Raw genomic sequence first — 24,401 nt, forward strand, 5'->3', positions numbered from 1 at the left:
CTCAGTTTCCTGCACTGCTGAGTCTCTGTGCAGAGAGGCAGTGGGGCAGGCATCTGGCCACGCACCACTTCCTGCCGACTCTGGTTGAGGAAGATGCTTCCTGCGGTCAGCTTCCTGCTCCATGTCACCAGATCATCCCGGGCCCCACTTGCATGCTCAATGTTTGATAAATGGAACTGAGACAGAAATAAAGAACTCAGAACATGAAATAGGAGTTTGGAGATGACCAGAGGCATTTTCTCGGTCCCCTTCAGGAAATTCCTGGCCACAGAGCACTGACATTGCCCTTGAACACAGGCATCCTGCGGCAAGGCCTTTGTGTGTGTGTGAGGGGGTGCTCCGAGGGGCTTGGGAGTTGGGGGTGCGGATTCTGGGTCCTTGGAATAGGGAGAGGAGGGAGGTGAGGAGAACCAAAGCCTGAGTCCCAGGGGCATTGCAGGAGAAAGGGGCCTGCTGGGGACAGAGGGCCACATCCTGGGGAGGGACAGGCAGGAGAGGCAGTGAGTTCCTCCGGGGTGAGATGGGGGTTGGGGGGCCACTCCAGAGCAGGCTTCCTGGCGCCTGCAGGTGCTCAACTGTGTGAGGGAGGGGCTGGGCTGCAGACCCTCGGGCCTCCCAGCCTCAGGCTGCTAAGACATCGCCATGATGACGGGGTGAGGGCAAACAATGGGAGGTAGTGCGCCAGTCATGCATCTCTCAAAATCTTCAGGGAGACCAAGAATCGCTTCCTGGGTTGAGCCCAACTTTTCCTGATGGCCACAAGCAGATTCAATTCCCTCATTCTGGGCCCCCACAGCAGCCTGGGTCCCCCTCTATATAACCAATAGTTGCCTGTTTATTTCCCCCACACTGGAAACTTCCTGAGGGTAGGGGCAGGGTCCCATTCTCCTCAGTATCCACCAAGGCCCAAGAACCAGTGGGCACTCAACAAATGTTTGCTGAACAGGTTAATTCATTTCCATTTAACGAGCTCATTAGGGCTCTTTCTCCTAATTAGAAAGCAGGAAGGTTCCTTTTTCCCTGTAACTATCCACCTTTGGGGAATGACGGCAGAACCTCAGCCTCCACAAGCAGAAGGCAATCACACTGGATTCCTGGGGCACACGATTGCATTTAAAGAAATAAACCATGTGTGCTCAATGAGGTGCATCTAAACAAGACACTTCTAAATTAAAAGGTTCACGTGAACTAAACATCACTGTTCAGTTTATCACGCAGAATTAGCCCTTTATAGGACACCTTTTAGCTGTAGGTGGCTGGCACAAGTCTCCTGGCAGTGACACAACTCCAAGGAGAGGGGCTGGGGGCTGCCACCATGTCAGGGGGTTTCTGAGTGGGTCTCTGTGGGCTTCTGGAAGATGCTCCCACATCTAAGGCTCCAGGCCACGCTGGCTCCCTCCGAACAACTTGCCTCCTTTGGTCTTTGCTGGTAACAGATCCTGGAAGGGTGAGGAGATAGATGTGGCGGACTCAGCCCCCAGGACTCTCCACGGCCCAGTTCCAAATGCCAGCCTGCCCCATCTGCCTGGGGGCTGCACGCACTGCACTGTCCCTGGAGTCTGAGCAAATGGTGAGCCTGGCCGTCTGTCTCCATGAGGCCCTTGGTCAAGACACATCAACCACTTCTGAGAGTGTCCCGGGGAGCCAGCCAGAGCTTGGTGTTCAAAATCTTTAAAATGAGACCCTCTGGGTCCTGTCACTGCATTGGAAGCAGAGAGCAGGCCAAGGGCTCCACCTGTTGCTGAGGCCATTTGCTCACAGTCTGGCTGCGAAGGGCACCAGCCGAGATGCCCTGGGAGAAGCCTTGTCACCAGCTCCCCGGCGAGGGCTGCTCTGTGAGCCCCTCTCCGGGAGAGGACGTTCGTGTTGGTGACTATTCTGATGGCAGGCAGGTGGGTCCTCTCTCCCCACAAAGCCTCCTTTCTTTCTGTGGATGCATCTTGGGGGAGGGAGGCGGCAAAAAGGCCCCTGACTCCTCAGCGCTCAAGGACACAGCCGTTGAAGTGATGGGGTCATTATGGTCAACAATGAAGCCAGCAAAGAAGGGAAAGAAAGGGGGGAAAAAAAAGCCCCATGGCTCTGAGCGCTGAGGCCTGTGAGTGGCTGGAGGCTGTGCTCTGACACAAAATGCTAAGGGCGAGATATTGTGTGGCAGGGAGCTTTATTTTTTTCCCTCAAAGAAATCCAGCTCATTTTTCCCCTCCCCATTAATTGGCAGCAGATGGAAAAAAAAAAAAAAAAAGCCAAAACAAAAACCAAACTAACGCCAGTAACCTGAATATGAGTGTTTCTGAAAGGGAAAAGCCGTTTCAATTGTTAGATGTCCAAGAAAACATGAATCCACGCTGACAGAGGAAACGGCCACAATTAGAGGAAGAAGAGGGAGAGGTTCATAAAATTAAGGAAAAAAATTCCTTTCAGCAGCTCCCATCCTGTAAGCGGCTCCTCCGGCCTCGGTCCCGAGGGGAGCTGGAGGGGGGCTCCCAGGGGGCCGGGAGGAGCGAAGGGCCCAGGGAGCCCTTGGAAGGACAGAGGCCTGGCGGAGGGCAGGCAGCCCCACTGCCCCCGAGACCAGGCGCGGAGCCTCTTCCGAGGAGAAACCTGCTTCGGAAAACTGCCTCCAGAAGGGCCGGGGCTCCTGTACTGCCCACCCTGCGGCCTCAGGAGGCTCTGGGCTCTGTAGAAATGGGGTTTGCGGCTGGAACGGGAGCTAATACGAAGCCTCGTCCAGCCCTGGCTCCGGGGGCTGCCTCCCCTGTCCCCAGCCTCTGAGTGGACCCTAGGACCCGGTCTCCTTCGGTACAAGTGCCAACTCCTTACTCTCTCTCTCTCTCTCTCTCTCTCTCTCACACACACACACACACACACACACACACACACACACACACACGAGGAAAATGTGAATCACTCCAGGTACTTTCTTGCCTCAAAGGATGTTTCAGAAAATACAAAACAGGTGAAAGGTCAAGGTTGTCTTTGGAGACTAGACTCAGGTCACAGCCAACGTGGTAACCACGAGGGGGCGGGGTCTGTGGGACCAGAGGTGGGAGGGGCTGGAGGCCACGTAGACTTTTGGACAAGGACCTGGCAGAATGAGCCAAGAGGCGGACTAGGCAGAAAGGCTGGTCACAAGGACACAGCTTTGGCCGCAAACCACTGAAATCCGCAGCCACCAGCAACATGGCTCTTAGTCCCACCCTGCCCCTGCTTGACAGGTGGCCGTGGCCAGTCCTTGTCCTTCCCTGGGCTGCCTCCACACCCCAACAGTGAGGCACCTCTGAAGCCCTGGTGGTGCTGGAGCAGGCCCCTCCTGCTGGGGACAAGTCACCCTGCTGCCATTCCTCGCAGACCCGCGGGCAGGCAGGCGCTGAGACCAGAAACTCGTACGGTGGCCGGATCCCTTCAGTGGACGGAAGCCGTACCTCCCAGGCTGCTGGGCAGGACTCTTCTATTTCTTCCACCCACTTTTTAACCACAGTGTGGCGGTGAGCAGACAGGAAAGGAAGGGGAACTGAGTAACAGCAGCCTTGTGAGAGTCTCCCCGGACTGTGTGGGAAGAATCCCTGCTCCCGGCAAGGGCAGGGACCAGACAGAGGTGAGTCAGTGTGGAAAAGTGTTTTTATCTGGGTGAAAGCAGCGTGGACGACCCATGGGGCTCCATGTCCCATCAGAGGTCAGGGTTTGCCTTCCCCCATGTGCAGGGTGACAGCAAAGCCACGTAGAGCCAAAGCACTGGCCATGGAGTCTGCCAATCTGGGCTCAAGAGTCTCCTCTGTTTGTAAGCTCTGTGACCTTGGGCAAGTTACTTTCCCTCTCTGAGCCTCCCTTTCCCCACAGGTTAAATGCCTCACAGGGTGGCCCGGACCAAATAATGGGGAGAGTCTGCTTGTTGGGTCAACATTTGAGGCTACCACTGCTGGAGCCTGAAGGCAAGATCTGGCTGCACCCTCCAGCAAGCTGACTCTCAGGGGACAAAGAAAACTCCTCTGCCCCACCCCTTGCCTCAGCCCTGAGCTGGGCTCTGCCTCCCTCCCTCCCACCACACGTGCCCAGGAGACACACCAGCAGGTAAGCACGGCCCCACTCCGAGACCCTCTGTGGTATATATATAAAAAAGGGATGAGACTATATATTAAATGACTATTTTATTTACACACCCTATTCATAAATAATTGAATCCTCTTTTTGACCACACAATGATTCCTTGAAGATCTAATGATTACGCTGAGTGACTAAACGTGGATTAGTGGGCTTACTCACATCTGTGTGTGACAATGTTGTCTCACGTAAGTGCTCACACTCACACAGACACACGCACACCAGAGGGGGGCAGGACTCCAGGGGCCTCTGGGCTCTCCAAGCACCAGCATTTGGCTCCCAGCACCGGCGGGGCCCTGGTGGGAAAGCTGTGCCCCACACACAGGTGTGAATTCCTGACAGCTGGAGAACAAAGAGCTGCAACCCAGGCAGTTCCCGCCAGGCCCCTTGGAGCTGCTCCCCTTTGTTCATCCTGGAAGGCATCTCTTTGGATCTGCAAATATTTTAATTCACAGGAACTGAAGGAGGGGGCGGGGTGGGGGCTGGGGTGGCTTGTGGGCCGTCCCTCTGTCTTTATCCAGGCCTCGCCCAGCCCCCATAGTGGCAACAGCATTCTCGAGACATGCAGTGGTGAGCGAGTACCATACACACGGCACGAACTGGACACGGCCGGCCGGCGGGGGCTCGGCTCCTCCAGGTCTGGGCCCTGTCGCACAGCAGGGCGAGGCTGGTCCTCTCACAGGGTCCGCACAGCCACAGGGTAGAGGAGGGACAAGTGCTCGGCCCCCTTGATGGGCAGCTTTCTGGTGGTGTAGTAGTGGATGACTTCTGGGACACTGTCGAACGGGGGGCTGTTCTGACCCAGAATGTATTTCTCTTTGGTTTTGGCCAGTTTCATGTGCATAAAGCCCTGGTTGCTCCTGTGAACAAAACACAGAGGTCATTAGGATCTGCAGGATGACAAAGACCAAGGCAGCCATGCCGCTCAGGATGAGGGGACAGGTGCAGGAGGGCTGAAGGCCTGGTCAGCAATTTCTCGGAGAGCCACTCAGTTTTGCTGCGAACAAGGACATGTCATGTATTCACACGCATTACCCCAGAGAACCATCCCTCTGGCTAAATTCCTGCTAAGGTGCAAGGTTTCCTTGCTGCCTGGGACAGAAGAGATCCTCAGCCATGAAGCAGCCATGAGCTGCACCTCTCCAAGGCAGGACCAAGGCCCAGGCCCAGCCGAAACGCAAGTGCACCTAGGAGCTCCCCTAGTCCCAGCACCGACCAGGAACTGGTAGCAAACACTGCTGCAGGAGAGTCTTCTGACCTCAAGACCTTGGCCCCTCTTCCTATCCCTCATGCAGTCAAATACTTAAGTCTTGCCTAGAAGCTGCAAAGTGTGAGTCCCCAAAGCCCTGACAAGTGGGCAGGAGTCATCACCCCCAGTTTACAGACGAAGACAGACTGTGGCAGGGACGAGACAGGTGAACCACTTTCCAAAAATGGATGCTCGCTCTTCAGCATCATATGGAGCTGTCATGGGAAGGGACTGCCCAGCTGGGACTTCATTTCCCGGCTTCCCTGTAGCCCCAGCACCCATGTGATTAGTTTCAGCCGATGGGATAGGGGAGGAGGTGTGCTCTTCTCAGTGCTGCCCCTAGGCGGGCACTCTCCTCTTCCTCTCTCTGCTGCTCAGCAAACCCTGCTTCCTTCTCTAAGGCCCAGCCTGACTGTTTCCTCTGCCAGGAAGTCTTCCAGGCTCCCACAGGCAGAGCTCCTTCCTTTCTCTAAGGGCACTGAGGCTCAGCACACGATAGAGGATCATGCCTCTATGAGTACTTGTCTTCTTATAATAACTTATCCACTTGCCCAATTCCTAAGAGCTCCATGGAGCAATGTCTGTGTCTGCCATGCCCAGCATCTGCTGAAAGGGCAGTGGGTGGGCTCCTTGGAGATCAGAGCAGAGCCCTACGCCCCATGACCCTTGAAGCCTGCCAGCTGCACCAGCATGCTGGGTGGGGTGCAGCTCACGGACGGCAAAGGCCATGCTGCTTCTGCTCGGCCCGAGGGGACCTCTCCCACCTCCCACCCAGGGCCCCTGCCACATTGGATCTCTCACCCCTCCATCAATCTGCCTTTGCCCAGGTTGCTCTTTTCCTGCCCACTTGGTTCCAAGCCTGGCCCTTATGATTTGGCTGCCACACCTGTAGATGCTGTGGTTTCCCAAGCACAGTCCAATATACTAAGTATTTTCACTTAGTGAGAAAGCTGGGGCTCCAACCTCTGCTGCCTTCTCCAAGTTATCATCCCTGGACACTGATAACTTGTGTCCAGGCTCCTATGGGTCTGGTTTCCAGGAAGCCAAGGCCCACCCCTCGTGAGGCTGAGAGCTCCGTGTGGACACAGGTTTCCTTTCTAAGCTCCGGCTCTTCTAGGTCTGGCTGCTCTCACGGGGGCCCTGGAGGGCTTGCACACTTCTCCCAGTCAGGATTGGGCTCCCCTTGCTTACGAGCGTCTGTCCTATTAACACATCAATTTGGATTCTGGAACCATTTTCAAATGGGCAGAGCAAATGCTTAATGAAGTGCAGGCACTGAGCAATACATCTGCTCATAATAATGTATTTAGAGATGTCACCCTCGGCTTAAAGGAAATCGTTTGGAGAGCAATTATGTTTCAAGAGAGAATAATTCCTGTAAAGAACTGAAATTTAAATCAAGATTTTTTAAGGCTGACAATGTTCTAATTACAGAGCCTGTGGCAAGTTCCGCTCCTCAGTGAAGGGTCATTTCATTGGAGAATTTCCTCGACACATCTGAGAAGCAGGAGGCGCACTTGCTGAAGCTGTTAGAAAGGAAATGGTGTGTGCATGCAATGAAAAATGTACAGCCCCATTTGAGTGACGACCTGGCCACCTACGGCACTGGGGAGATCACTCTGCCAGCCGGGAAAGGGCCATACTTGCCTGAATGAGGCTAAGGAAACTGGGAATAGTTAAAAGAGCTCTGCACTCCCAGAGGCCACTTGGGGTGGGTGTGGGGAGAGCAGGGGCTGGAGCTGCAGGTGAATTTGGGCACAGGCAGGGAGGGCCGGGGCCTCGGGCACATCACGCCCCTTTGTGAATAGAGTGGAGTCGGTTTTGGGGTGCCAGACCATGATTCTCACAGATCTACAGCTGGGGGTACACGCATAGGATATGTAAGACAGAATCACAGCAGCTAGCCGCGAGTGGAGTCTGAACGCCACGGCTCCGCTGAGCCACAGGGACGAAGCTGCAGGGAGAGCTGGTTTAATTCTTAAGGAGGTTATGGAAAGTAACCCATATGGGTTAACAGGACATCTTCACACAGGTTGTTATTAAAACATCCAGCAAGGGCAGTGGGCTCAGATGGTGGCAACAGCTGACAGAGCTAGAGGTAGAAGCAGAAGCCCCTCTGTTCCCAGGCCATAGGCTTGAAATTGAAATGGCCAGCAGGTGTTAGAAATGCCACACTGATGTCCTCACCTCAACAGACAAGGGCACTCCAGCCTAATGTTTGTTCCTCTGACGCTTGTATTTCAGTACATGCTAGTTTATAACCCAGCCAGGCTGTACCAATGGGGCAGGCCAGTCATGAAGTTCAGAGACCAAGGCAGAGGACCCAGGCCCTGTGGCCCCAGTCTGACCCCGTGGCCTGACCATTCCCTGGCAGAGGCAGAAAGGCCAAAGGCTGGCTCTCCCAATGCAGGATGGCCGCTCTCCTGGGCTCAAGCACTGAGCCCTGTGGTCCTCTGGACCACGGATAGTGCCGAGCTCTGTCCCCATCCTCACTGGATCCCTGGGGAGCCTAACTGGATGGCCTCTTAGGGTGCTTCCTGGCCTAAGGTCCTGGGTTCTGCGTGTGTAAACACCATTCTTGTCTGCTCGTTGAGGGCTTCTTGCAGGAAGGGGCCTAGAGGCAGCCTCATAGCCCCTCCACTGCTGCCCATGTGCCCCTGTCTTGCTCTCATTGGACATCTGTGCAGATGGCCTTCAGGGCTGATGTTTCCTGGGTACCTGCTGTGAGCCAGGCCGTGTTCTGAGCACAGAAGCTCAGTGGGAGGTGGCTGACCCAGCAGTGGTGCTGCTGCTGCTTCCCCCCCGGCAGGCCTTTCCCAGAGCCCACGTTCCTGACCTCTGCTCCATCTGCTCCAGGAGAGGGCCCCATACTCAGCCCTCAGTGCTGCGCATGAGGCCAGGCAGGGTGTGAGCCAGACGAATCAGATCCTGACCTAGTGACTGCACCACCCAGAGCCTCAGTCCCTGAGGCATCTACGCCACAGGGCTGATGGTGGGTCAAAGATAGCAAGGGCTGGCAGAGAGAGGCCATCCCAGGGACTAGGAAGCCCCAGCCACGGAGGCAGGGTGGTGACCCATCATGTGGGGCTGGCAGGCTCTGAGAGGTGAGCAGGCTTTCTTTATGAGACCATCTGTCAAACCCCGACTCATGCAAAGGTCAGGCAAGGCCTTGTCAAACACACCCGAGAGATGTGTTGTAGCAACATATCCCAATCGGTCACCAGGTCGCTATGAGATGCCACCTAATAGCTGAATATTTAAAAACAGCTGCCAGAGACAGCTTTAATGACTTCAAAATCTACACAGAAGACATTAAGCATAAAAAGAGAGAAAGTTAAAATTTCCAGGGAGGACAGAGGGTGTATTACGTAATGAACATGCACAGGGATGCTATGCTGCTCCAGACAGCGCTTCTGGATCCAGACGCGGCCTGGGGACCGAATCCTCTCACCTTTCTGGGTACTTTGATGGAAACTGAGCTCAGAGAGAGCAACACTCTGGCCCAATGCACACAGCAAGGTGGGCTTTGGCCACAGCAGAACCCAGGGCCCTTGTGTCCCGGCCACCCCACCTCCCCATCCTGGCTTCTGGAAAGGCAACGGTGCCTGGGGAGTTCAGACAGGCCGCCACCTCCTGCCCAGCTCCCGCATCAGCCCTGTCTCCTCTGATAGGACATCTTGCAAGAGCTAAGTCACAGTTAGGGATGTTTCTGGTGGGTGACCTGTCTAATGAGTCTTGTAAGGCTCTCTGAGGCTGGGGGTGCCGGGGCTGTCACGGCCTTCAGATCGCTCATTATCATCACAAAAAGCACCTCCTCATCACCAGGATCATCAAACACGCCCGGCGCGCCAGCCTAATAACAGGCCCCGCCTCGTCTCATAATCACGGGCTTTAATAAAACATCACTCAGCCGCAGCTGCCGACAGGAGCAGGGCATGAGGCCTCACCTCTCGCTTTTAGACCTAATTGCTTGATGCATATTTCATGAAGAATCCTGGGTAATAGTTATGTTAAACCGCTTCTTTTCATGATGAAATGACTTAAAAATACTTGCATATAATATTTATGTGGGAGAAGGCAAGGAAATTGCCCTCTGGGACTAGCATGTAGGCCCCAGTGCCAGGAATCCACACAGGGGTGATCTCTGTTGAAAGGCAGTTGGGGAGCTACTCTCTCGATGGAGATGCCCTCTTGACCGAGAATCCCCAGAACATTGTCCCCAGCTCCCCACTGCCACTGCAGGATGAATGACACTGAACTGCTCGAGTGCCCACTGTGGGCCAGGCACCAAGCTGAGCTGTTGCCACATGTTATCTCATTTAAGCTCACAGCAATGCTGCTAAGTTGGTGTAACTACCACTGTTTACAGATGGGGAAATCAAGGCTGGGGGGGGGGCTGTATGCTGTCCCATGGGACATGGTGGGGCCAGGATTTCACTATATCTGTCTGACCCAGAAGCTGGTTTCTCTTTTTAGCCCATGGTAAGCATTCAGGGGCTAAGCCACTGCAGCCTCATCTTCCTTGCTCAGTCACCCAACTAGATGGGTCCAGGTGTCTTGAGACATGGCTTTCCTGCAGCTCTGTCAGCTCCTGAGGTCAAGAACCCTGTCTGTTCATTGTGATATTTCTCAGCAGGCCAAGCCATACCCCTCTCTGGGCCCTCAGCACATGCCTGGCACACAGTCTGTTTGTCCATCTATCCACCCAGCAGCTATCTAATGAGTCTACCCTGAGCCATGGAAATGAGGTCATCTGGACTGTAAGCTCCCAAGGGCAGGCTGGTGTCCACTCTACCCTGTCCCCTAGTGTGGCTGCCTCCTCCAAGCCCAGAGATAGTGGCTGCTTTACCTGGTCAGCAAGGTTCTGCAGAGCAAAGCTTAGTGAGGGACAGCCATCAGGGGTGCCCAGAGGGTCACACCTGTAGGAGTTACAAAGGCAGGTGCCTCTTAAATCAGAGAGGTCTTGCCTGAAGGAGGCCACAGGGGAGAATGGGCGAAACCTTTCTCTTTTCTTGGGGTTCTAAAAGAAATCATTCCTGGGGCCACTGGGCTGGCCAGTGCCCTCTGCCCAGGCCTAAACAAACAAAAGACAAATGTGAGACAAGTTCCCTCCAAAAGCCATGGTTTTCTTGTGGGCCCGGGCCCAGGCCCTGCCCACTCTGGGGCCCAGCAGATCTCTAAATAGATGCATTTTTGGGTCTAAATGGACCTCCTCTTGTGGAGTCATTTTAATTAAACATATGAATTTTACATTGTTCAAAGATTCTTGAGGCCAGACCCGTGAGAGCAGAGATTGAAAGAGTCTGTACATCTGAAATGCACTCAATTGGTTGCAGGATAATTCTTAGGGGAGAGAGCTGTCACAGGTCTCCTGACCTCCATGAGCACAACAGCAACCAGTGCTCACTTTCAGAGCCCTGGGACACCGCCCTGTTCCCATCACGGAGGGCATAAGACCAGCCCAATGGGCCTTCTGTCCCCGCAGGCGTATACTCAAGTTGTGGTGAGTATGGACGTAAATTGAATCAGTGGAGAGAGGGGGATGTTCTAGGCCTGGCTCTAAAGCTCATCTGCTGTGACCTTGGGCAAGAGAGCTTCCAGAGGGAGATGGTCTGGAGGACCATGGAAGACACCTCCTACCTCTGTGGTCATGTTAGGGGTCTGCAAAACAGGTAGTTCCTGCCAAACCACCCAGCGATGGGCAATGCTGCCTCTGCAAGCAGATGGCTCTGGATTCAGTCTACTGCCCTCTGACCTCCAGGGAGACGGGATATTTCCCTGAGTCTGTAGAGAAACTTTCCTGTGAGCAGGGTGCAGCCACTCCAGAAACACTGTGCCTGCAGAGATGCCTGCTGTGAGGAGAGCCCTGGGCCTGCTGTGGGAGAGAAATACCCAGATCTCAAGTGATGGGGGCCTTCAGGGGACAGATGCCTGGTCGGCATATCTTGAGGGCCTACTGTGTGCAGGCTAGCATGTGCACATACTGTCAACTTCCAGCACAAGGCCTGGAAGCCCAAAATCTGAAGGTGTACACTGACAGACACTGCAGCCTTGGTCCACCCTGGACCAACCTGTGGCATTATCTGCAAGGTGCCCACTGCACAGGTGAGAAGACCATGGGCCAAAAGGAGAAGTAACTTGCCTGGGTCACAGTGAGAGGACATCAGGGTCAGGGACCAGCGTGGAGTAGTGCTGGCTGTGTGTCGAGGTTCTCTCCAACTGTGTGGAGTGGGGGCAAGGAGGCCCCTTCCAGCAGAGAGATTGTAAGAGTCCAGGGAGCTGGGGGGAGAGGCTCATGAGGTCACACAGCAACTATCTACACATGGCCCTCAGCCTTTCAAAACAGCCTTGTCAGTGACAAGCCAAAGACACATAAGCCAGGTTATTGCAAACAAAGGTCTAAATGTAAATGCACTGAGCCAAACAACTTGATTTATAACCAAATAATTAGATTTCAATAAATGTACCAACAGCAATTAGCCTTCCTGAAACACCAGGGCATTTCTCAAGCTCCAAGCTGGCGGTGCAGGGTGAGGGCCTTCAGTAAATCATGATGAAAAGCTGTCTCCAGGCAGGAGAGCTGACAGGTGCCTCTCTGGCAAACACGGGGTGGTGTAAGGCTTGCTTTGTGCCACACAAAGCAGCAGGTGGGTCAAAATGAACCCATTTGGGGCAATTTTCTTAGGAGAAGGCTAACGAAGTGTTGGGCAGGAGGATTTTAATGATCAAGGCTGACAGTATAGGGAGTGAGCCTCCCATCACTGGAGGTATGTAAGCAGGTGGGTAATGATGCTTGGAGGTCAGCCAACTGCACATGAAAACCATAAGGGGAGAGGTGCAGCATGGTAGGTGGTGATATGAGAAATGTTGTCAGAACTTTAGGAAGGGGAAAGAGGGTCTAGTGTGATCCCCTCCCCCATTTTTAACTCTAATGGAGGACTTTTCTAGGAACACCAAGGCCCTTTTGTGTCTGGGTTAGGTGGGGTTGGTGGTGGTGGCTGGACTGAGTCAGATACCTGGGTTCAAACTCTGATCCCACTGATGTCATTGGCTGGGCAAGTCCCCCCTCCCTGGGTCCTCAGAGTCCCCTTCTTGGAAAGGTGAAGGGGGTCCCCTCCAGCACGGAAGTCCTCAAGCCAATGACAGACATCCCAAGAGGGCGGGGACCACCCAAGCACCAGCCAGGAGGACCAAGGCAGGATAGCACTGGGCACAGTGGATCCCAAGTTTGGGAATGGCATGATTACAAAAGCAGGCTTCCTAAGGCATGTGCCAATGGGATGGACAGAATGCATTCAGGCCCAAGGTGGTCCTCCTTTTATAGGGCAAGTCCCTCTCAGCCCATACTCTCCTGGGAGCAGTGGTTCTCAACCAGGGCAAGTTTACCCCTCTCCTGGGGATACTGGGCAATGTCTGGAAGCCAGGGATGCTGCTAAACAGCTACTATGCATACACAGCCCCCAGAGCAAAGAGGAACCCAGCCCCCATTCCAGTAGTGCCAAGAATAAAGCCACACCCCTCACCAGTTGCCAGTGCCTCAACTCTATCTATGAAATGGGAATGACAAGAGTCCACCCTCACAGTAGCTGTGAGGGGTGAGACCTTCCATGTGAAGGAAGTGCAAACACTCGAAAAAGGCTGGGTCACCCAGCTACTTATTTCAGGGCTTATGACCCAACACAGAATTTGCCAAACAGCTTGGTTGCAAAGTGTTCCAGGCTGTTCCCAAGGACCAACACCCCACCCCACCCCCAACCAGCAGATGGGGGGAACATGCCGTGGGGGTGAGCACCAGCTGCCAAGAAGAGGACTTGGAGGGCACAATGGCTTTTACAGGCAAAGGGGAGCTGAAACCTGAGGTGAACCCTGACGAGGCTGGGAGTGAGATAACAGGGGCACTCCTGGGCAAGGAAGGCAGGACAGCTCCAAAGGACATGAAGGTAAAGGAACCACCCCCAGGGTGACCCAGGTCCAGTCTGATACCTTGCCACTTGTGAGCTGTGCCTCAGTTTCCTCATTGTGTAAGTGTTCACCACCTGCCCATAAGGGCTGTCCTGAGGTCTGGGGTGGTGGGTATCTGAGCATGTCGGGCAGGTGCCGAGGCTCGGGGCTCTGACATGGCTTCGTCCCCTCCCCACTCTGCCGCTCTGCAGGAGCCTGCATACAAGTTGCTGCCCATCTGGTTTGTCTTTCTGGCTTTGCTGCCCAGGCTGAGCACCGGGCGTATCTGCCCATCTGTCTGGTCTGTTGTTCAGGGCCTTGTTGGCAGCCCAGAAGCCACGAATGGCCAGGCAGCCTCCTGGCTGCAGGACCACCACCTCCAGCTGGGCGGCCTGCCTGGCTGGAGCGGGAGGCCTGGGGTCTGGCCCCAGCTCTGTTGCCGGGGGACAGTGGGCAAGGTGTTTACTCCCTGCGATCATTTGCTCCCTGTGATCAAGCAGAGTACTGCAGACACTCGGGAGCACACTGTTACACAAGGGGGTCTACACGAGAACAGATCGGAAAGGAGGAGGGAAGAGGTTGTTGGCCTAAAATATACTGGTCACAGATGGTCTGTGGCGTTTATTAAGGGCCTACTGTGTGTATTGCTCTGTATTCAACATTTCTGAGGGAGGCAAGACACTAAGCAGAGGCTTTGGAGACTATCTGGTTCCCTGTCCTCATTTTACAGGTGACACTGAGGCCCAGGGGGTGGAGTCTGCTCCAATTCCCCAGTGAATCAGGGGCCAGAGTGCCCCCACCTCACTGCTGTGCTCCCAGTCAGCAGGACGGGTGTGACAAGGTGGAGGCTGGGATGAGGGTAGGTGTGCAGGGAGGGGGAAGGAAGCAGCAATCCCCTCAATTACCATCCTGATCCTTAAAGCACGGTGTGCAAGCACCTTACTATCCTACCTGCCAGCTCCTGCCCCAGAGGGGGCTTCCCTGCTAACTGACCCAGGGCATATATTAGCACAGCAAGGTAGGGGGCTCAAGCACAAAGCACCTGATCCAACTTACAGTTTTACTTAGAAAATAAATAAATAAATAAGTAAATAAAAAAGGGACATCCAGAGGGGCCTTTACAAACTGTGTTACAGCACATCTCCCTGCTCAGTGGCCCTGCATTTAACCTGAGGATACTGTTCTCCCTGGTATTTCAAAGGCATACAGTTGACTGTAAGCCACCCAGACACCCTGGCTGAGCGTCTTTTGCAAATCGCATGAATGACGGTGGTTCTCAGTGGAAAAACTCCCAACAGTCTTTGGGGACTGGGCCTCAGTTTCTTCACTAGGAAATGGGGAGCAGTTTATGATGTTCTCTAAAGTCTATGGAAAGCAAGGGAAAATAGCTCTGAACAGGACATTGGGAACCTAGCCCCACCCTGGCTCCTGCCCTCTTGGGCCTGTGTCCTCATGTATACAATGAAGGGACAGGAGATGACCATCAATGTCCCACAAACCTCAAACCTTTGAAGCTTGGCACATAGAAGATACTCATACCACATGATGAGGAAGGAATTACTGACTACAGATGTTACACAGAAGGACACACCTTCATTACAGACATCCCCTAGTCCCAGGGCTGGAAGAAGAGTGCAGGTAACTCAAAAATAGTCTCTTCAAATGTGCCCCAGATACTCACATCAGAGTCTGTGGGGACTTGTCAAGCCTGCGGCTCCTAGGCCTTTTTGGAACCAGAAACTGTTCTTACTATGCTCTCCAAGAGATTCTGATGGACATTCACATTTGAGAACCACCATTTGGATTCTATCTGATGGAAACTCCTCTGTAACATTCACAACATTGTGTCCGGCTTTTATTGCTTATTCCCAGCGTTGGGGAGCTTACTCTCCACTAGCACAACCATTTCCAACCTTGGGTGGCTCTGTCCATGGGAAAGCCCTTCCTCGTTCTGAGCTGAAATGTGACTTATGCAGCTTCGTGATGGTAGCTCCAGCTCCGAGCTCTGGACCCTGCAGGCCACAGATGCTCCTTCCCCCGGAAGGCCCCTTAGAGACTGGCAGATGGAAGGGGGAGCAGACCTGAGGCTGCTGCTCTCTCTGCAGCGGTCCTCACAGGGCAGACTCTCTTGTCCCTTCCCTTCCTGGTTGCTCCCGCTGCTCACTCTCTCTCACACACTGAGGACAGCGTCCTGGTGGGTCTGTCCCGCTTGGCCATCAGCACCCGTCTGGACAGGACTCCACCATCAATGTGGACACCTCAAATCTTCGCTCAACTCCTTTCTGGTGCCTGCTGACCTCCTGAGTCCACCCTTCCCTTCCACATCCTCCCAAGTACCAAAGGACAGGATCTTATTGATGTCCAAGTGTCACCTGGTAAAGATAACACTCGCCTCTTGATCAAAACCAAAGGGGTCACCATTCCGAGAACATTAAGAAGCAAAAGCCCACTGGCTTTGGCCACACTTGGAAGGTCTGCAAATGCAATTTTGAAAGGTCACTTCAACGTTTAGTAATCTAGGTTCTGGAGGGTGCATCTTCTCATGCTGGGCATTCATTCTGGCAGCTTCTTGACAATCTCTGTCCACAGGGTGGAGAATTTTCTCAAAATTAAATCTCTGGCTCTTTGCTCCCTAATGAAATTGATTTCTGGCTTGATACACAACAAAGCTTTCATTTTATTATCTGGCTAGGGTTTGACCACATTAATTATCGTTTTTTTCCAGGGTGGCTGCAAGTAATTGAGTTCCAAAAAGTTACTCTCGGAACTGATTGCTTTTTAAAAGCGCAGCTCCCACAGAAGTCCAACAGTCAACCCTAGATTTTTCATGGATGATTTTTCTTTGTTTAAGATGGAAACAATTCAGGACAGGAAAAGTATTTTTCTAGCCTGAAAATCTGAACTCAAAATGGGATTAGTTGGAGACTGTGAACTGGAAATTTGGGTGTGCCCAGATCATGCCATCTCATGCATTTGCTGCCTTGGTGGTTTTACCACCATTTGTGTCAGAACTCAGAACTGCTCTGAGTTTTTAATCATTACCACTGGCATAATTCTGCCTGCCTCAGAGGACACACACTGCAAAAGCCTGTTCAAATCACTTTCTAACACCAGGTACCGGGGACTGCAAAGAGCCCACCTGGCACCATGCAAATGTGCGTCTCCCTAGGAGGCTATGTTCAGCCTGGGTGTGATATACACCTTTAGTGTCAGGTGGAGATCATGGGCACACAGCCTGCTCTATGGCAAGTCAGGCGGTGGGAGGAAATTGTGGAAAGGAAGGACTGGGACTGCAGAGTGTAAGCAAGACTACAGGTAAGTCTCCCTGCCTCTCTGAGCCCTTTTCCATGAGGACAAAGTGAGGGTGCTATGTGGAGCTGGAGAAAGCTGACTGGGACTTTGAAGTTTACAAGGCATGTCTCTGTCTACAATATTACTGGTCACCTGGGCCAATGGGGGGCTTACGTGGAGCGGACAACTAAAAACTCAAGTTGGGACCATAGGGAGAGGGGACATTGCAGAGACCTCTCCTCTGACCCAAACTTAACCATCCTACCTTGCTGTTACTTACCCCCAAATTACTACTATCCTCCAAGGCCCCATGAAAATGCCACCTCCTTCAGGAAGCCTTCTAAGATACCCCTAGACAGACTTACTTGCTTCCTCCCTCCATCACAGCACTCACCTACCTGCACTTCTCTCACCCAGACTAAGAAAGTCTGATCTGCCTTCATCTCCCCACTGGGCTGAAGGCCTGGTGCATGACAGGGACCCAGCACTGATAGCTATGCTGCGGACTTGTTTTTCAGCCCTGCCCTGAAAGTCTGGGCTAAGAATGTGGCAGGCTGGTCCCCAAGCTGCCTGGGCTGTGAGCAGCATGTGGGTTTTCAAAAGGAAAATAGTGGGGAAAAAAGAAAAAGGTTCTAATTAAAGCATTTATAATAAGCCGGCTTTGCCAAACCCAATTGTTTCTGATATCTCTTGGGGAAAGTAATCTTTAAAAAAAAAAAAATCATTAAAATCAGCAGAAAGCACCCACAGCTGGAAGGAAGACGGTGGCTGCTCACTGGGCAGATCTGAGTCACTAAGAACCAGAGCAGAGAGGTCTCTGCTCCAGCCAAGCTGAAGCGTGTGCACGAGTGAGTGTTACACACACATAGCAAAACGTTCTTACAGCTTTAGCATCTCAACTGTGGGAACAAAGACAAGAGCTATAAAATCTGATATCCAATTTTCTAAATCTGCCTCAAATATCAAGAACGTTTATGGATAAAGAGGGACAAAACATACAGTGCTTATAGGTCTCAGAAAGGTAATAACCCTGGGATGAGAGTCCAGGCAGCTGGGCTACACCAGCAACTCGCCGAGGGACCTTGGGAAGGTCATTTACCCTGCCTGTGCCTGTTTCTCCACCTGAAAGTCAGGGTCTGAACCCTGATGATTCAAGACTCCTCTGGCTGTTAGGGCCCAAAGGGGAACAACGACCCTGCATCTGGGGATTTTGCTGGATGAAGCTGTTGCTTGGAGTCCTGCCAAATGCCTCTAGGTGGGGGCTGATCCTGTTTCCTCTGGGGGCCTTTGCGTTATTTACCCAGCTCTAACTAAGCAAGATAAGACGACAGATGCTTTCCTGGGGTAAGCACACAGGCTCTGCAAATAACTCCACCTGCATTCCTAGAGCCTCTGAGTTTACAAAGAACTTTCACTTCCACAGTGTCCCTGAGCCTTGGGGCTGAGAGGCTCAGAGACATGAAGCTACTCGCTGGGTGACCCTCACAGACGGTGGAAGCAGGACTCAGGCTCTGGTTCCCCCCAGTCCTTCTCTACGTGGCTGCCCCTTCACTGATGGCAGATACAAGGTCTGTGTCTGTCACCATGGCCTGTCCCTGAAGTACCCCATATGCCCTCTCCAAGTCCCCAACCAAGCCATTCCCAGATGGCTTTTGCAAAAATATTATTAAATAAGTCATATTAACAAGATGTTAGGAATGTGATTGGAAAGAAATGTTTTTCTCATTTGGACAGACCACCCAGTGCCTCGGAAAGGAAGCTGTCCCAGGGCACAAGAGGTTTCCTGGCGACGGACGGGCAGTTGGAATGCCGCTCCTGGCGGGCGAGCCACACAGGCAGATTTATGCCGGCTGATAGGAGATGATTAAAAACCAGCTGGAAATGTAATCAGGGTGGCTCAGCCACTGGAGGGGACCCAGGAGCTCTCGGGGGAGCGAAAGTCAACACTGAATGCCTGGCTTGGAGGGGGGAAGGGAAGAGACCCCGCGGGTTGGACAGGGAGACTCCCGTCCACCTGCACAGGCCCACTTGGCACTGCTGGGCGGCGGGTGCTCTGGAGAGCGGGCGCCTTTTGCCTCTGGACTTGGGGCAGGGGTGGGAGGGCAGCTGAGCTAGGGGAACGTGTTTTTCTGGGTCTTTTCAGAACTGACCATTCAGGTCCATGCTGTAGCTGGCAACACTGCCGCTGACCCAGAAATCTGGACAGGGTCCTCGCTTTCTCATCCTAACCAGTCCTACCACGACATGTTCTTTCTACTGCCACTGCCTGGCCCTTCAAGGAACTGGAACACCCTCCTCGGCAGCCAGCCCTTCCCTCCTGACCCACAGTCAGACGGGGCTTCTGAAAACCTCTGTCTGGCCAGCTGTGGAGGTCACTGCTGTCCCTCCTGAGTTGCTTCAGCCTCTCGTTCTGCCACCAGATCCTGAGATGCTCTCAGCTTCTGCTGCTTGAAGGCAGGGCCCACAGAGGAAAGTGACACCCGCAGTTGGGTCACTCATCCCAACATGGTCACTTCAGAGCCAGACACAGAGAGCTCCATGTTTTCAGACTCCAACAAGCTGAGGGAAGGGGCTTTAGGATCTCTGGCCTTTTACATGTCACCACTGCCCTGGGACAGGTGACAGAGAAATGCCTGGCGATGGGCTTGTGGCCCAGGTTCTGCTCAGAACACCTGGCTTCGGCCCTGGGACCCCACCATCCAGGTATCTGCTTGGGCCCTGACCGGGCTTCTCAGACTCTGTGGAGAGGAAGGGTGGGAGTGGTTCTGCTCGGAGGGGCTCCAGAGGACAGAAGGAGGGCACTGGGCTGCGTTAAAATCCCAGCTCTGCACTCACTTGCTGTGACAGTGTGAGCCCCAGATTCCATAACTGTGAAAATAAGGTATAGTTCCCACCCTTCTCACCACATCCTATTACAGTGGGAGAGCTTGCTATTTATAAGCACCAGCAACTATGCCAGATGCCCTGATGTGAGTCATCTCACTAAACATCTCAGCAGCCTGAACCCAGGCTCCCACAGCTCTGCAAACTGCAACTACAGTGGGGCATTCCCCCCCAAATCGTGGCTGCCCCTCAGAAAGGAAGGGGCCTATGACTGGTCTGGGGCCCCACAGCCAGTCAGAGGTGGAGCCAGGATTTGAACCCTGATCTCTTTCCACACTCCCCCGCCCACCACTCCAGAATCACAAAAGCACTGGGCACGGAGTCCTCGCGTTAATGGCGAGGGCACCATCCTTGAAAACGCTTTACCACTGGCAGGGATATTTCTCAGTAATTGTGACTACAGGGAAAGTCATCTATTATTCCTCACGGCATCTCTCGGTGGCGAGCCCTTTCATCCTGCAAGGCAGGATCCTGCACCTTCTGAAGTTCACTGTTTCTGTTGAGTCCCTTGCAAAGAGTGTTCGAGCAGCCTCTGTTTTGCCTACAGCTGCAGCTCCTAATTTCAGCATTTCCTTTAAACCCTTTAGAAGGAGAAAACACGCCGCACACTCATTGAACAGAAAGTTCATTTTTCCTCCATCAGCCCCAAAAGGACGTGAAACCCTCCATGCAGTGACAACAAAGATGTGGACCCTTGCCCCCTTGTCTCATCAGGCTGACTCAAATGCTGCCAGAAAACAGGGCCTGGCTGGGAAGCCAGGAGGTGGGCAAGCTTCCTCCCCTTTTTGGGCCTCAGTTTCTCCACCTGCACAGAGCACTGAACTAGGTGATCTAAAAGGTCCCTTTCTGTTCCTCAAATCAGTGTATCAGAGCTGTTACTCTGGCTTGCAAAAAAAAAAAAAGCTTCCCCATCAGCTAAGGAGGAGACCACGTCAAATTCTCGTGAGAATGAGTATTCAACTCATGTCTGAAGACACGGAGGCAGAGCTAGAGGGGCAGCAGGACAGTGAGAAGGACAACAAGGAATGCCTGCTGAGGTGGTCATCCTCTCCAGCTACTCATGAGGAATTGGGAGATCAGAGAGGTTAAGTGACTTACTCAAGGTCACAAAGCCAGGAAGAGGGCAGCCTGGATTTGACTCTAGCTCTGCATCACTCAGACTCTTAGTCACAGTGATGTAGGATTTTCTCGAGTTGCAGCCTGCATAAACTCCAAAATCCCATCACCACAACGGGGAGTGGATGTGGGCAAGGAGACTCTAGGTCAGACCTACACAATCTGCAAGGCTCTGGAGCACACAGAGCTCTCTCCTCAAGCTGTGGCTCTCCAAAGTCTATAACAGACAGTGAGCTACCACTCACTCACTGATTGAACACTTACTGCATGCCAGGCACATGTTAAGCACTTCACATACACTGCCCCTTCATCGGTACATCTGTAAAACCCATTTTATAGATGATAAACTGAGGCTCAGAGATATTAACTCCCTTTGTCCAAGACCACTCTACTAGTAAGTGGCAGAGCTAGGGTTCAAGAGCCCAAGCCAGACTGATTCAGAGCCCGTGTCTTCTGCTGCACAGAGCTGCCTCTAGCCCAGGGATGGGGGAAGGGGAGGATGCTGGTGGCAGGATACATGTGAAAGTAGGATGCTTTCTCTCCTCTTGGGCTGCTGTTTCCTCAGCGTGGGCAGCTCCTCACTATGCCCACCCCCTACTGCCTCAATTCTCCTCGTTCTCTAAGCACCATGTCAAAGCCCCTCTCCCCCCACATGCAGGGCTGACCACTCTCACCAGTAAGTCTCCTCCCACCTCCTGCTATTACTGTCTGCTTGGGGTCAAAGTCAACTATCCCTGTGCCAGTCTACCTGAGCCATCAGAGCTCTCTTTACTTTTTTGGAATTTCCTCCTCCTCCAGTCCTCATACCCACCTGGCAGCTCAGAGAGGCACAGAGTCAGAGGGTCAGGGGGACAGTCGACCAGGAGCCCAGGGCCCCCTCTCCTCAGAGCGAGGCCCTGCCCTGGCTGCACACCCCTGCCTTCCTAGAAGCCTTGGTCTCAGGGGTAGAGCCAGGGAAAGGATGACCGATGATGGAAGTCCAGGCATTCTGGGGCTGGAGGTCATCCGGTGCAGGGAACCCCACAGCAGCTGGGAGGCCCTGTTTGGTCTGAGGGACCACCTGGGGGCTCACCTATAGGAGTGGGCAGCCACCATGAAGCCAAGTGTGTGCAGCCTTGGATGTTGACCCAACGCAGGTACTTAGATGGCAGAGGGAAGCTAAGTCTGTGCTCCCTGCTGATGGACGAAGGGTGAGCAGCCTTTCCTCGCTCCCCACCCCCTCCCCACCCTGTAAACCTTTATTATGCCTTGCTCCTGGCTGTCAGCAGCAACAAACTAAGATTAATCACTTGCCTGCCTGCCCAGACCCAGACATGCCTACTGTTTGAAAACTCTCTCCTTTACTATATAAATCAATGAGGGGAGAGAAAGAAAAACAGCTTTAACAGAAATGTGCCCCCAGCGTGCAGCCCTCAGCTCCACCCGACCCCAGCTATACCCACCACCCTCCACTGCAGTCCCAGGAGGCATTTTTTGGTAAAGACTGACTGCCCAGCAGTCAGCACAAGCCAGTAGCTCCAAGCAAGAACCAGCCAGGTGTCTTTAATCAAGTCCGATAAATTGTCCCAACCCCTCCTCCCCTCCTTGGAGAAGGAGATGGGGCCTTCTCATCATCCTTGGGACCTAGGGGAAAAGCACCTCCCCCTAACCGTGGAGCCCTTAACCTACCAGCAAATGTACTTATTGAACCCCAGACTGTTATTCTATGGGCACGGGGAGAAGACACTTGCAGTCATCCAGGTGCAGATGCAGCCTGGAGGCACCCCCAGAGCTTCTGACCAGGCCTAGCACTCTCTGCACTCTGCCACCTCCACAGCAATTTCTAACGGCTCTGGGAAAGTTGGCAGAAGCAGAGATCAGTATATACTGAGCACCTGCTGTGGGCCATGGGCAGGACATACCTGCCGAGCTGCATTATCTCTAGGTCATCCATCCCTAGGTATCTGTGGGGGACTGGTTCCAGGACTCCCCTTGGATAGCAAAATACAACAGTATAGTATTTGCATATAGCCTACCCACATCCTCCCATATACTTTAAATCATCTCTAAATTACTTATACTACCTAATACAATGTAATGCTATGTAAATAGTTGTTATACCATATTGTTTAGGGAGTAATGATAAGAAAAGAAAGTCTACACGATCAGTACAGACATCAGCTTAGGCCTGACTACACAGTGTACGTCGGCAGCAATGTAACATCTCCCCCGCCCCGAATATTTTCTACCTGTAGTTGGTTGAATCCATGGATGTGGAACCCACAGATACGGAGGGCCGACTATACTTCTTACAACAGCTTTAGGAGAGTGGCCTACACAGTTTTCCAGGTGATGATCAGGGAGGTATAGTCACTTGCCCAACATTACACAGCAGGTCAAAGATGAGGCCAGGATTTGAACCCAGGTATCTCTGAATGCAGAGCCCAAACTTTTTACCTCTACATCTTGAAACGGGCTGCCCTGGATCTCCCCCTGGAATGCCTGCCCGCCTCCCAGCCTCTTGGCATATTTGTGCACACATGGGGGCAGAAGCGATGCCCCTTCCTCAACGGGACTCATGGTGCACCCAGGGTCACTGAAGGTTCTAGAATACAGCTCAGAGGACATGACTACACCCTGCTCAAAACCTTCAGGATGGCCCCTGCCCTACTGGTTAGAGCCCCAATTCCTCAGCCTGGTGACTGGGACTGTACCTTTCCTTGGCTCCCACTGAAGTGTTATTTGTTGCTTTTGCACAAGCTCTGTACTTCCCTGCCTCTGTGCCATTCCCTCTGCCCAGGCTGCCCACTCTGCCCTGTCCCCAGGTCTAAGCCCTGTTCATCCTTCCCATACCCCCTCTTCGGGTCCTTCCCTCTGTCACGGCCCTGAGCACCTACAGCCTTGGGTAGCTCTAAACACGTTGCTCCTTGACTTACGATGAAGTTATGTCCTGATAACCCATCGTTAAGTTGAAAGTATGTTAGGTTGGAAATGCATTTAATAATGCACTGTGAGTATCAGTGCTTGACCCTTGTGGCTGAGGGCCTGACTAGGAGCTGCAGCTCACAGCTGCTGTCCAGCACAAGACAGTATCGTACCACGTATTGCTGGCCTGAGAAGAGATAAAAACTCAGAATCTGAGGTATGGTTTCTACTGAATGTAAATCGCTTTCACAGGATCGTAAAATCAAAAAACGGTAAGTCAAACCTTTCTAAGTCAGAGACTGTCTGTATATGAGTTACAGGTGTAAATATCTTCTCCCCTCCGGCTATGAACTCCCAGAGGGTTGGAGCTCAGGAAATAAGTGACACTGAATGGGGCAGAGCTTATGGGGACTGAGGAAGGTTCTGGAATAGTCAAGTCTGAGTTGCACCCTGATGGAAACAGGCCAGACCCCAGAAGCCACCTCCTGAGGTTAGAATCTGGGCCACATTTGCAAGAATGTTGTGCACTTTATTTTTGGGGATTTGAAAGCAGATGGCCCTTCTATTGAGGGCCATTTCCCCCACTGGGGTTGGGACTCTCACTGCCTAAAGAGAGGTGAGGCTGGGCTCCTGTCAAAGGAGAAGTAGCATCCTGCAGAAGCCTAAGAAGTGCTGCTCTGTCTCCCAGGCAGGGGCCCAACGCAGGCAGAAGCCGCCCCGCACACAGGGAGGGAGGCCCTGGCACTCATCCTGCTCCCTGCCCCCCAGCTGCAAGCCCTCCAGCTTTGAAGTCCTGTTTCCCTCATCTTGTCCAGATTCCTTTGCAAAAACTCATGGAACTAGAACTTGCAAAAAGCCATTCATAGTCCAAAATGCCTAAAGAACTCTTTTAATGAGATTTTTCAAGACTTTTCATCTC

At 53.0% G+C, this 24,401-nt stretch overlaps 1 protein-coding gene across 2 annotated transcripts in view; it reads right to left on the reverse strand.

The window, feature by feature from the left end:
- Positions 1–3,405: 3,405 nt before the first annotated feature.
- SHB (SH2 domain containing adaptor protein B) overlaps positions 3,406–24,401 on the reverse strand; it is a 124,833-nt gene continuing 103,837 nt past the window's right edge. For both annotated transcript variants that reach the window (XM_087823211.1, XM_087823212.1), the window contains one exon: positions 3,406–4,958. In XM_087823211.1, coding sequence (XP_087679337.1) covers positions 4,775–4,958 — 184 coding nt within the window. In that variant the 3' untranslated portion in view covers positions 3,406–4,774. The remainder of the gene's footprint in view (positions 4,959–24,401) is intronic.

This window comes from Miniopterus natalensis, chromosome 12 (assembly GCF_054644295.1).
Source record: "Miniopterus natalensis isolate mMinNat1 chromosome 12, mMinNat1.hap1, whole genome shotgun sequence".
NCBI classification, from domain to species: domain Eukaryota; kingdom Metazoa; phylum Chordata; class Mammalia; order Chiroptera; family Miniopteridae; genus Miniopterus; species Miniopterus natalensis.